This window comes from Nansenia antarctica (assembly GCF_963989245.1).
Source record: "Nansenia antarctica genome assembly, chromosome: 3".
NCBI classification, from domain to species: domain Eukaryota; kingdom Metazoa; phylum Chordata; class Actinopteri; order Argentiniformes; family Microstomatidae; genus Nansenia; species Nansenia antarctica.
The window spans coordinates 71784734-71798054 of NC_137688.1; the positions used below are offsets into that span (position 1 = coordinate 71784734).

At 48.2% G+C, this 13321-nt stretch overlaps 1 protein-coding gene across 1 annotated transcript; it reads right to left on the reverse strand.

The window, feature by feature from the left end:
- Nucleotides 1-7101: 7101 nt before the first annotated feature.
- LOC308154358 (serine/threonine-protein kinase SBK1) lies at nucleotides 7102-10819 on the reverse strand (the record flags this gene model as incomplete). Its single annotated transcript, XM_080527521.1, has 4 exons — nucleotides 7102-7542; nucleotides 8192-8440; nucleotides 9664-9866; nucleotides 10657-10819. The coding sequence occupies 4 exons, from the start codon at nucleotides 10817-10819 to the stop codon at nucleotides 7102-7104; spliced, it is 1056 nt and encodes a 351-aa protein (XP_080383647.1).
- Between the last annotated feature and the right edge of the window lie 2502 nt (nucleotides 10820-13321).

A 13321-nucleotide genomic window follows, 5' to 3' on the forward strand; every position in this document is an offset into this window, starting at 1 on the left:
ATGATTAATGATAAGTCTATTCTTCTATACTATATTTTAACTTGTTAATCGAATCCCAAGTCATGGGACTCTGTGTAACTTCAACAGTTATGTTTTCACAAGCTATTCTGATAAAGCCCGGTTCGACGAGGGGCGAACGGAGGTAACCACAACACAAACACCACTCTCTCCAGCTCTCAGCAGCCTCACCCTCACAGAGCATGAAGTGAGACGCGTGCTGAAGGCGGTGGACCCCAGAAAAGCCTCAGGGCCGGATGGCGTCCTGGGACGGGTGCTGAGGGACTGCGCCGACCAGCTGGCCGGGGTTTTCACCAACATCTTCAACCAGTCCCTGTCCCAGGCCACCATCCCACCCTGCCTGAAAACCTCAACTATCATCCCAGTCCCGAAGAAAAGCACGGTGAGCTGCCTAAACGACTACCGCCCGGTGGCACTCACACCAATCATCATGAAGTGCTTCGAGAAACTGGTCCGGGCCCACATAGTCACATGCCTCCCGCCCAACCTGGATCCATACCAGTTCGCCTACAGAGCCCACAGGTCCACAGAGGACGCCATCGCGACGACTCTCCACTCCACTCTATCCCACCTGGAGAGGGGGAACAGCTACGCGAGACTGCTCTTTGTGGACTTCAGCTCTGCCTTCAACACCATCCTTCCAGACAGGCTTGTGACCAAACTACTAGACCTGGGACTATCACACTCCATCTGTGCATGGATCAAGGACTTCCTGTCTGACCGCCCCCAGAGGGTGCGGGTGGGATCCCACACCTCCACAGCCCTCAGACTCAGCACTGGGTCCCCCCAGGGCTGCGTGCTAAGCCCCATCCTCTACAACCTCTACACCTACGACTTCACCCCCGTCCACCCCAGCAACTCCATCGTAAAGTTTGCAGAAGACACCACCGTGGTGGGCTGCATCTCGGGGGGGGACGAGGCGGCGTACAGGGATGAGGTGGAGCAGCTGGGCAAGCTGTGCAAGGTTAACAACCTGCTGCTGAACCAGTCAAAGACCCAGGAAATCATCGTGGACTTCAGGAGGAAAAAATCTGAGGTCCAGCCCCTGCTCGTCGATGGAGGGAGCGTGGAGAGAGTCTCAACCCTCCGATTCCTGGGGGTGCACATATAGGATGACCTGTCCTGGAAGAACAACACAGCAGCCATCATCAAGAAGGCACAACAGCGGCTCTACTTCCTGAGAGTCCTCAGGGAATACCACCTCAAACAGGAGCTGCTTGTGACCTTCTACCGCTGCACAGTGGAGAGCATCCTCGCCTACTGCATCTGCGTGTGGTTCTCCAGCTGCACAGCCGCAGAGAGGAAAGCGCTACAGAGAGTCGTGAGATCGGCCCAGAAGATCATCGGCGCCCCCCTCCCCTCTCTGGAAGAGCTGTACAACACACGCTGCCTCAGGAAGGCCTCCAAGATCTCCAGAGACCCATCCCACCCTGGGAACGAACACTTTGTTCGGCTGCCCTCGGGCAGGCGGTTCAGGACCATGTCCGCAAGGACAAATAGACTGAAGCTCAGCTTCTACCCCAGGGCCATTCAGGCCCTGAACACAGCAAAGACCTAGGTTCATAGGCCCTGGACAATCTAGAAAATTTGATGGCAGCTACTAGATTGTAATCAAGTGCAATACTGAAACACAACTGTGAACATTTCAAACCTGCAAACTGCGACACATAAATGAATGTGCAATAACACTATGTGCAATATGACAACCCTTGGGTACATAAGGTTCAGAGATAGGAAATGTTAGGATATTTATAGCATAGCATAGAGTACAGCACAGTGTTTTATTTGTATAGTATAGTATAGTGGATAGTGTACATAGCCTTTATTTATGTAAACCAGCTCTTTTCCCTTCTTGTTTTTAGTATTTTTTTCCTAGCACCAGGGGAGCCCCCCCTCCCAAATTTCGTTGTATGGTACCTGTACTATATCAATGACAATAAAGACCATTCATTCATTCATTCATTCATTCATTCATAAAGGACACACTGACCTAGTCATGAGGGAATGGGTTTGAAGATCAAATAACTGACCAATTAGTGCTTTAGAACGCACGTAGAATTAACTGTATAAAAATGTCTGTTCATCCTAAAAATATAACTGTGTGCATATGCTTAGGCTACTGATTTCTTAATGCTTACTGATTTCTTAAAAACATAATAGAATGTGTGTGTGTGTCTAACGTTGCGCAAGGTTAGGCTGCTCCTACAGGTGGATACAGCCGACAAAGTGTGCAACCACTCTCACCATGACTAACGGCCGGGGGCCAGAAGAAGAAGATAACACACAGTACACTCGCACTCAGACCGAAAAGAGTTATGGGCCACATAACTAATTAAAACACTTGCTTACAAATCAAATGGTCACAGCTGCAACATATTTAATGCTGACAATGCTAAAAACTACCAGATAGGGGGAGGAGGGACAGCCCAGCCCCAAATGTTAAATCAAATGTATAAAGACTATGTACCAAGGCGAAACTGGGTTCTTCTTGTCTGGTGAAGCTTCTGCAGTTAACCTATTGACGGCTAGCTGATACTGGCCTGCGGAGGTGAAACTAGATAGGACCCCTTTTCCATGGAAATGAACTATTATTGCTTGCTGATGTGCTTGAATAAATATTCAGAACAGTTCAGTAGTGGTGCCTAATATTTGATTGGATCATTTTATCTTAAGAAGTTATATCAAGGACGTCTCGTGGAGATTAAACGAACTCGCTCAATTAACTCAATTCTGGAGAAGTTGATCGCCTTACAACCTCCCCCAGCCTCCCCTGCAGTCTATGATAATCTAGCCCATTGTCCTGATAACATGGTTCATATTCAGCAGTATATAACTGATAGTAATATTTGCTTTGAGTGTCAGTTTGTCCTGCGCTGTTTGTCCTGCGCTGCTCTCCATCCTCATTAACATTAAACACTCTGAACCTAAACCCTGTTAGCATTATTTGTACATTTATTTGTAAATTATATTCATTTTAGATTTCCCCCTAAAATGTTTAACAGCCAGGGACACTTTTGACACACACCTCTACCAGACTCTGTTTTAAAGAGACTGCACAGGGAGATAACCCTTGCAGTAAAAATCCATCAGGGCAAGACTAAAGTTTGCCAGAGAACAAGTTGTAATTGATAAGTAATTGATTCCTATGCAAATCAGAGACCCTATAAAAACAAAGTCAATCATAATGATTCCAAAATGACTATTATCCTTACATTAAGATGGACTCAATTCAACTTATTGAGTGATTTGTTGATGACATTTTAGCATTTTAGCTAATGTAGTTAGCTAAGAGTGTCATTGGGTTAGGGTTAGGGTTAGGGTTAGAGAGAGAGAGATATGTGAGAGAGAGATAGAGAGACACAGAGAGAGGCAGACACAGAGAGAGAGACAGACAGAGAGAGAGACAGAGAGAGAGAGAGACACAGAGAGAGACAGAGAGACACAGAGAGAGAGACAGAGAGAGAGAGAGACACACAGAGAGAGAGACACAGAGAGAGACAGAGAGACACAGAGACACAGAGAGAGACAGACAGAGAGAGAGAGACAGACAGAGAGATAGAGAGAGCGACACAGAGAGAGACAGAGACACAGAGAGTGAGAAAGACAGAGACAGAAAGAGCCAGAGAGAGACACAGACAGGGAAAGATATGGTATAATATATCTGTCAACTACATATATACTGTATGTGACACTAACATCTCTATAAAGTAAAATATAATATTAATGTGAGTGTGTTGGCACCCTGGTACATAGCACACGCCCCCGTGTGCCTGACGCCAGAACACGGACACCATCAGGGACATCTAATCTGTACCAGAAACGCTGCGCTGTCGGTTTTATCAGCGATGGAGCCCTGATGAAAGGACAGATAATTAATCAGTAGTCCACCCCTCCCTCCCTCCCTCCCAAGTTTCCTGGAAGTCACACGATAATAATCTGTTTACTGCGTAGCGAGGTGTTTTTCGCCACGTTAGAGATTCAACAAGTTGCGAGTCGTGTCGAGGCTGAGAAGAAGAAAAAAAACTGCAGAAAATTGTTACCTCGGCAACGGCACGGTTCGTTGCTATGTGGGCGGGGGGTGGGGGGGGGGGGGTGGGGGGGGGGCATGCTAGCATGCTAGGCACCAACAACACCACCACCACCACCACCACCAACCACGACACGCAGTTGCCGTGGTAACGTGGTGTTCAATCAGTGACCCAAATCAACATGGTGTCACGCTGCTCAGAGAGGCGGTTTGAAAATGTGCTGAAGACTAGAAACCACTAAAGAGACTTCTGAAATATACAGCAGCGTGTGTGTTGTGTGTGTGTGAGGTGGTGTGTGTGTGTGTGTGTGTGTGTGTGTGTGTGTGTGTGTGTGTATGTGTGTGTGGTGTGTGTTGTGTGTGTGAGGTGGTGTGTGTGTGTGTGTGTGTGTGTGTGTGTGAGGTGGTGTGTGTGTGTGTGTGTGTGTGTTTGGGGGGGGGGGGGGATTTAGCAGCGTGCCCTGTGGAGTTGACATTGGCGCATGTTCACACACACACACACACACACACACACACACACACACACACTCACAGCTCATGTTTGGACCCCTGGGGTGGTCTGTAAGAACACCTTGGTTACTGTAACACACTAAACATGCTGTAGCCCAGGGCCAAGTCACCGCCTGACTGACACACAAACACACACACGCCACCACAGGCACGCACACATTCACAAACGCATTCACGCACGCAAACACACACACACAACCAACGCACAGGCACGCACGCACGCATTCACGCACGCACACACACATACCACCAACGCACGCACACGCAGACACACATTAATCCATACACTCAGTTTTCTTCACATTAAGTTTATGGTATAAAGATTATTATATGATCAGTTGTACAGTAAATACATCCACAAACACATCCATTATTTCAACAATCGTATATGATTAACATTTCAATATGAGTTAAGAAAAAAATAATAATAAACTCCACTAAGCCAGCGTCAACACACAGTGAAAAACGTCCCTGCTATAAAACATGTCATACAGAACCAGTCACTCTTTCTATGATGGATTATATAATACTCAATATACAGTATTCATCAGAAGTTAGCAGATTAATTTTGTCAGGCTTTTTAGTCACTTAGTCTTTGGTGTTTAGATGAAGATGCATACCAGTTCGTCACACCAAGTCACCTCCATTTTTCTTAGCTCTAGTCCAGTTCCAGTTGATGAAAACTGAAAACATTCCTGTGCAGTTTCAGTCCAAAACATTTTAGTCAAGTTTTCGTCACTGACTACGGCTAGACTAAAATGTTTTGGGGTTTTTGTGGACTGAGACTGTACTGGAATGTTTTTCAGTTTTCATCAACTGGACCTGGACTGGAACTAAGAAAAATGGAGGTGACTTGGTGTGACTAGAACTGGTGTGCATCTTCATCTAAACACCAAAGACTAAGTGACTAAAAAGCCTGACAAAATTAACACTGGCAGATATATACGATCGGCTCAAGGATTCTAATAATACATACTAGAGACTGAGAGCTAGTGTGTACTTCCACACAGACTTAGAGCTAGTGTGCTAGTTCTGCTTCCTGTGATCGTGTCACAACCTAGGACAGAGCTGCATGGCTGTGAACACACCCCAGACACCTCCGGCCACTGGGCTTGTCAGTGCATCCTAGTAGCGTTTAACGGTTAGGGTTGGGGGGGGGTTAAGGGTTAGGATTAGGGGGGTGTTTAAGGGTTAATGGGGGTTTAAGGGTTAAGGTTAAGGTTAGGGTTGGGGGGGTTTAAGGGTTAAGGTTAGGGGGGTGTTTAAGGGTTAAGGTTAGGGGGGGTTTATTAATAATAATAATAATAGTAATAAAAAATAAAATAATAATAATAATATCTTCAGATGTCTATCTTTAGAATATTTATATAGTGCCTTTCAAGGAACCCAAGGGCACTTTACAAATGTACAGAAAGACAGTCAGACAGATGAAAACAGAAAACACAGAGACAACGCCAAAAACGAAACTAGGGGCCAAAGGCCTTGGTGAACAGGTGGGTTTTGAGGGCTGATTTGAAGGTGTCCAGGGTAGGTAGGGGTGTTGAAGGTGTCCAGGGTAGGTAGGGGTGTTGAAGGTGTCCAGGGTAGGGGTGTTGACGGTGTCCAGGGTAGGGGCGTTGAAGGTGTCCAGGGTAGGTAGGGGTGTTGAAGGTGTCCAGGGTAGGTAGGGGTGTTAAAGGTGTCCAGGGTAGGTAGGGGTGTTGAAGGTGTCCAGGGTAGGTAGGGGTGTTAAAGGTGTCCAGGGTAGGTAGGGGTGTTGAAGGTGTCCAGGGTAGGTAGGGGCGGATCACCGCAGGGAGAGAGTTCCAGAAGGTGGGGGGCTGCCACACTGAAGGCTCTGTCCCCGAAGGTCCGTAGGTTGGTGTGGGGGGTGGAGAGCAGACCTGAATCTGAGTCCCACAGGTTCCGGGGAGGGGTAAGTTGGCGGAGAAGGTCACATAGGTAGTGGGGGGAGCGGGCATGTTGTAGGTGAGGAGGAGGATTTTGTAGGAGGTTCGGCACTTGACAGGAAAGCCAGTGGAGGTGAATGAGGGTGGGGGTGATGAGGGGGGGGGGGGGGTGATGTGCTGCCAGGGCTTGGTGTGGGTGAGAACCCTGGCAGCTGAGTTTGGGACATACTGGAGCCTGTCCAGGGCTTTGCTGGGTACCAGAACAGGACTGCATTGCAATAATTCAGGCCGGAAGTGACGAAGGGTTAGGGATGGGGGGGGTTTAAGGGTTAGGGTTGGGGGGGTTTCAGGGTTAGGGTTGGGGGGGGTTTAAGGGTTAGTTGGGTGCGGTTAAGGGAATGTTTAAGGGTTAGGGTTGGGGGGGGGGGTTTAAGGGTTAGTTGGGTGCGGTTAAGGGGGTGTTTAAGGGTTAGTTGGGTGCGGTTAAGGGGGTGTTTAAGGGTTACACAAAAGTCAAGTGAATACCAAAAGCACTCGATTAATTTACTCCACCTCCTCATAGACCTCCATCACCGGACTTCAACACACACACTGGGGGTGGAGGTCAAACACACTGGGGGTGGAGGTCAAACACACTGGGGGGGTGGAGGTCAAAGGTCAAACACACCGGGGGGGGATGGAGGTCAAGGCGCTGACCTCACCTTTCTCCTTATCTTCCTGTCCTCCTCCTCCTCCTCCTCCGGCAGCGTCCGGCTTCAGCCAGTCCTTCTCCACGTAGGCCCTGACCTCCCCCACCGCGGTCCGCTGGAGGGGGTCCAGCGCCAGCAGCCGGCTGAACATCTCCAGGGCGTCCGGGGTGAACCTCCTCCACAGGGGAGGGGGCAGGAGGTCCTCGTCCTGCTCCTGGTCCTGGGTGGAGCTCTGCGTGGGCGCCCCCCGGAGGCTCCAGTCGGCAAACTCCTGGTAGAAGCTGTCCTGGGCGCGGCACCTCTCCCAGGGGAAGTAGCCCGTCAGGATGCAGAAGATGACCACGCCCAACGCCCAGGTGTCCAGGGACGGCTCCACGCTGAGGGGGGGGGGCGTCACCTCGGTCTCACCCTGTGAGGAAAAATGTAAGTAAGTAAAATGTATTTGTACAGCACTTATCCCAGACCAGGGGTCACAAAGTGCTTTACATATAGAGAACATAATAAAGAAGAAACATAATAAAACATAATAAAAGAGTGAAAGTCATAGCAGGTTAAAACAGGCAGACAAGTGAAAATAAGGGTTAGCAAGTAAGTAACAGACGACAGGTGTACAACAACATCAACAGGACACAGAGAGACAGGCTTTAGCTGTTAGCCTAACCCTGTGAGGAAAAATTATATCATGATATGATGTATGTTCACTGTGTGCAGGGTTCCTACAAGTCAAATTTAAGTCCTTTTTAGAGCTTTTTTAAATAAAAATGTTGACCTATTCGCGACACCATGTGATAGCTTTTTGTCATCCTCGAGGTGATGACATTAGGGATTTCACTGCCATACAGACAAAAAAGGAAGCGAATTGGCATTTCTTTGGTTCCAACTTGATAATTTTCGTGTAAATAGATGTGGTGGACTGATTTCCTTGCAGGATCTCATTTTTAAGACCTAGCACCTTTAGACCTTCTTAGGCCTAAAGAATTGGATTGCTGGATTTTAGACTTTACGGCTTTTTAAGACCAGCGCGGGAACCCTCCCAACCCCCCCCCCCCATGGCCCACCTTCTCCAGGGCCATGGCAGCCAGCTCGGGGGCCATGTAGGGCAGCGTGCCGGTGACGTGGGTGATCAGGGCACCTCTCTTCTGCGCCAGGCCGAAGTCGGCCAGCTTAACGCGGAGGCAGCGTGCGTCCAGCAGCAGGATGTTCTCCGGCTTCACGTCGCGGTGCACCAGGCCGTGGCCGTGGATGAACTCCAGGGCGCTGGCCACCTGCAGCACGCACCGCTTCACCGCCGCCTCGGGGATCCCCACCTGGAGGGGGGGGGGGGGGGGGAGGGGAGGCGGGTCAATCAGGAGGGGGGTCAATCAGCCAGCCAGCCAGTCAACCATCCAACCATCCAACCAACCAACCAACGAGCCAGCCAGCCAGCCAGCCAGCCAACCAGTCAGGAAGCCAGCCAGCCAACCAGTCAGCCAGCCAACCAATCAGCCAGCCAGCCAATCAGTCAGCCAGCCAGTCAGGAAGCCAGCCAACCAGTCAGCCAGCCAGCCAGCCAGCCAGCCAGCCAATCAGCCAGGCAGCCAGCCAGTCAACCAGCCAGCCAGCCAGCCAATCAACCAGCCAGCCAGCCAACCAACCAACCCCAGGTCACACAGGTTTGAGATATACCATTCCTCTTTGGATTACATGCGATTCTGCACTCTGCTGTTTAGAAAAAAAGAGTATCGTGATTACATTTTCATCTCACCGATTTGAGTCACATATTTGTATATTGATAATTAGCAGTCTGGCGATGCATCGTTACATCCTTAGTAAATGTGACACAGTGTGGTCATTTAATCCGCATGTTGGCAACCAATCAAAATGTTCAGACTTTTCTTTTGAAACACGGAACTACGTTTCAACGTTGTTGAGAATCACAACACAAACTCGCTAGTCAAGCCAGAATACTGCAACAACGCAATGGATTGGGTGAGTAATCCCCACTGCTACCTAGTTAACTACAACACTACTTTACATTGTTAGCAGGCTCACAAAACAAGCTGCGTTAGTTGACTAGCGATGTGTCGTTGATTTTCAACAACGTGGAAATGTATTCACATTGTTCTAAAAAAAAGTCTGATCATTACATCAGATCCCGACATGAGGACCAAAGCTTTAGAACCTGTCACATACTGTCTCTCTCAACTTGGGTACATGTCTAGTACGTAGTCGTAGGGTAACTCTCTCACCTAGGGTACATGTCTAGTACGTAGGGTAACTCCCTCACCTTGGGTACATGTCTAGTACGTAGGGTAACTCTCTCACCTTGGGTACATGTCTAGTACGTAGGGTAACTCTCTCACCTTGGGTACAACCCTAGTACGTAGGGTAACTCTCACCTTGGGTACATGTCTAGTACGTAGGGTAACTCTCTCACCTAGGGTACATGTCTAGTACGTAGGGTAACTCTCTCACCTTGGGCACACTTCTAGTACGTAGGGTAACTCTCTCACCTTGGGTACATGTCTAGTACGTAGGGTAACTCCCTCACCTTGGGCTGGATGACAGCGAACAGGTCCCTCCCTATCACCAGCTCCTGGGCGAAGCCGTAGTGGTCTTGGGACTGGAAGGCGATGCCGAAGAGCCCCACGATGCAGGGGTGGGAGGAGAGGCGCAGGGAGATGCAGTACTCCCGCAGGAAGCCCTGCAGCTGGGTGGACGCCTTGGGCATCACCTTCAACGCCATCGGTGTCCCTGCAAAACAGCGAGTCAATTCACCAGTCGTAGCAGGAAGGGTAATCTAGCTCAGCCAACCATCCAACCAGCCAACCATCCAGCCAGCCAGTCAACCATCCAACCATCCAACCATCCAACCAGCCAGCCAACCAGCCAGCCAGCCAGCCAGTCAGCCAACCAACTAACCAGCGAGCCACCCAACCAGCCAGCCAACCAACCAGCCAGCCAGCCAACCAACTAACCAACCAGCCAGCCAGCCAACCAACCAACCAACCAACCAGCCAGCCAGTGAGCCAGCCAACCAGCAGCCTCACCTCTGCAGCGGTGTGTGACCAGCAGCCAGCCAGCCAGCCAACCAGCCATCCAGCCAGCCAGCCATCCAGCCAGCCAGCCATCCAGCCAACCATCCAGCCATCCAGCCAGCCAGCCATCCAGCCAGCCAGCCAACCAGCCAGCCAACCAGCCAGCCAGCCAGCCAACCAGCCAACCAACCAACCAGCCAGCCAACCAACTAACCAGCCAGCCAACCAACCAGCCAGCCAACCAACTAACCAACCAACCAACCAGCCAACCAACCAACCAACCAACCAGCCAGCGGCCTCACCTCTACAGCGGTGTGTGACCAGGTGTGTGACCAGGTGTGTGACCAGGGGTGTGACCAGGTGTGTGACCAGGTGTGTGACCAGGTGTGTGACCAGGGGTGTGACCAGGTGTATGACCAGGTGTATGACCAGGTGTGTGACCAGGTGTATGACCAGGTGTGTGACCAGGTGTGTGACCAGGTGTGTGACCAGGTGTGTGACCTCACCTCTGCAGCGGTGTGTGACCAGCAGCACTCTGCCGTACTTCCCTCGGCCGATCTCCTTGACGACGTTGAAGTGCTCTGAGATCTCCAGCCTGCTGAGGCTCTGGGCCGTCAGCGCCATCAGCTCCTCTATCAGCCCGCCCTCCGACACGCCCAGCTCAATCATCCTGTCGCTATGGCAACTGGCAACTCCTCCTGTCGAATCTGGGAAAAAGAGATTCGAGATTCGAGATAAGAGATAGATAGCCAGGTCAATGATTCATTTTTTTTGTTTCTGTTTTACATTTCTAATTCACAGTATTTTACGTATTGTGATGCTCTCTCTCTGTCTCTCTCTCTCACACTCTCTGTCTCTGTCTCTCTGTCTCTAATTTTAATTTAAATAATTTTTCCATTTAGCAGACGCTTTTATCCAAAGCGACTTACAATTACGAATTACAGGGACATTCCCCCTGGAGTAACTGAGGGCTAAGTGCCTTACCCAAGGGCACACTAGTAGTGGTGTGGCTTCAGGCGGGATTTGAACTCACAACCTTCCGATCACAAGTCCAACTCACTATCCACTAGACCACCACTACCCCGTCTCTCTCTCTCTCTCACTCTGTCTCTCTCTCTCTCTCTCTCTCTCTCTCTCTCTCTCTCTCTCTCTCTCTCTCTCTCTCTCTCTCTCTCTCTCTCTCTCTCTCTGTCTCTCTGTCTCTCTCTCTGTCTCTCTCTCTCTGTCTCTCTCTCTCTCTGTCTCTGTCTCTCTCTCTCTGTCTCTCTGTCTCTCTCTCTCACTCTGTCTCTCTCTCTCTCTGTCTCTCTCTCTTACTCACTCTCCACGGGTTAGGGTTAGTTAGTTTAATTATTATTATTATTATTATTAAGTGGCTTAAATACAAGCACTGAGGTGCATTCTGGGATTCCAAGGTGCATTCTGGGATTGTGAGGTGCATTCTGGGATTGTGGGGCAATATTCTGGGATGTTTAATGAGGCAGATACATGCTATAGGTGTAGGTGACCGGGGTGTGTGCAAAAACAACCAAATAAACTGTCCACAAATTGATTGTAACACTTCTTCATGAGTGCTCTGTGAACTTGACTTTATTAATCGTTAATCACATTATAAACATAATATAATATATAATATAAACAATACTGTAGGTTTACAATTCATGACTTATAACCCTAACCCTATAAAGCATTACAGACCACTTAGTTTTCAAATGATTTGTTCTGCATTATTTTACAAAACGAGCCTCGGCAACAACACCAACATCTCTGCAAGAACAGTATAGAAAGAGGTAACCCTAACCACAACCACAACAACAACCATAACCCTAACCACAACCCTAACCACAACCACAAAAATAACCCTAACCACAACACTAACCACAACAACAACCATAACCCTAACCACAACCACAACCATAACCACAACCACAACAACAACCCTAACCACAACCATAACCACAACAACAACCATAACCCTAACCACAACCACAACAACAACCATAACCCTAACCACAACCCTAACCACAACCACAAACATAACCCTAACCACAACACTAACCACAACCACAACAACAACCCTAACCACAACCACAAACATAACCCTAACCACAACCCTAACCACAACCCTAACCGCAACCATAATTACCCTATATATTAAACCCTAACCAGATTAATATAATTCTAACCAGATTAATATAACCATAACCAGATGAATATAACCCTAAACAGATTAACAACTCTAACCAGATTAACATAACCCTAACCAGATTAATATAACTCTAACCAGATTAATATCAATCTAACCAGATTAACATAACCCTAACCAGATTAACATAACTCTAACCAGATTAACAACTCTAACCAGATTAACATAACCCTAACCAGATTAATATAACTCTAACCAGATGAATATAATTCTAACCAGATTAACATAACTCTAACCAGATTAACATAACTCTAACCAGATTAACAACTCTAACCAGATTAACATAACCCTAACCAGATTAATATAACCCTAACCCTAACCAGATGCATAATGGCAACACTGTTAAAACCTCATAGGAGCCAACGGACCCCCATGGGCATCCGAAGTGATATAAAGAGTTTACCTCGATCAATTCTCTTCAAAGATATCACATTTTTTTCACAACTTTGCATGCTATACGATGCCACCATTTTTTTCCAGAGACGGTAAACACGGCCTAAGTCACATCCAGTTTTCTCCAACTGGAGAATGTGTCATGTCCGGTTTCAACGCCGAATTTCCATACCATTGGTCGGCCAACCCAAAAAAATCCCCCCCCCCCACCCCAAAAAAAAATCTGATACATGAGAAAGGTCAAAGGTCAAAGATGGTGCCAACATTATCTACAAATGGCCTAAACATATAGGTGTCCGCCTAAACATACCTGTACTAAAACAGGTACAAAGTTGCATTTGCTCACATTACTAGCATCGACTTTGGCACAAGTACTAATAAGACCCTGGAGTACTGATTCCTAGATGATTTGGGCTTCGTTATCAGGTTTCCACGGTGATATCCACTGTAAAAGCTGTTGTTTTTTTAGGCGGAGACTGAATTTGAGATGTTTTATAATGTTCTAGCTCTATTTGCTCTGACACAGTAACATAGATTTTGATTCTGACACTTCTACAGCCACCCCACAGGTG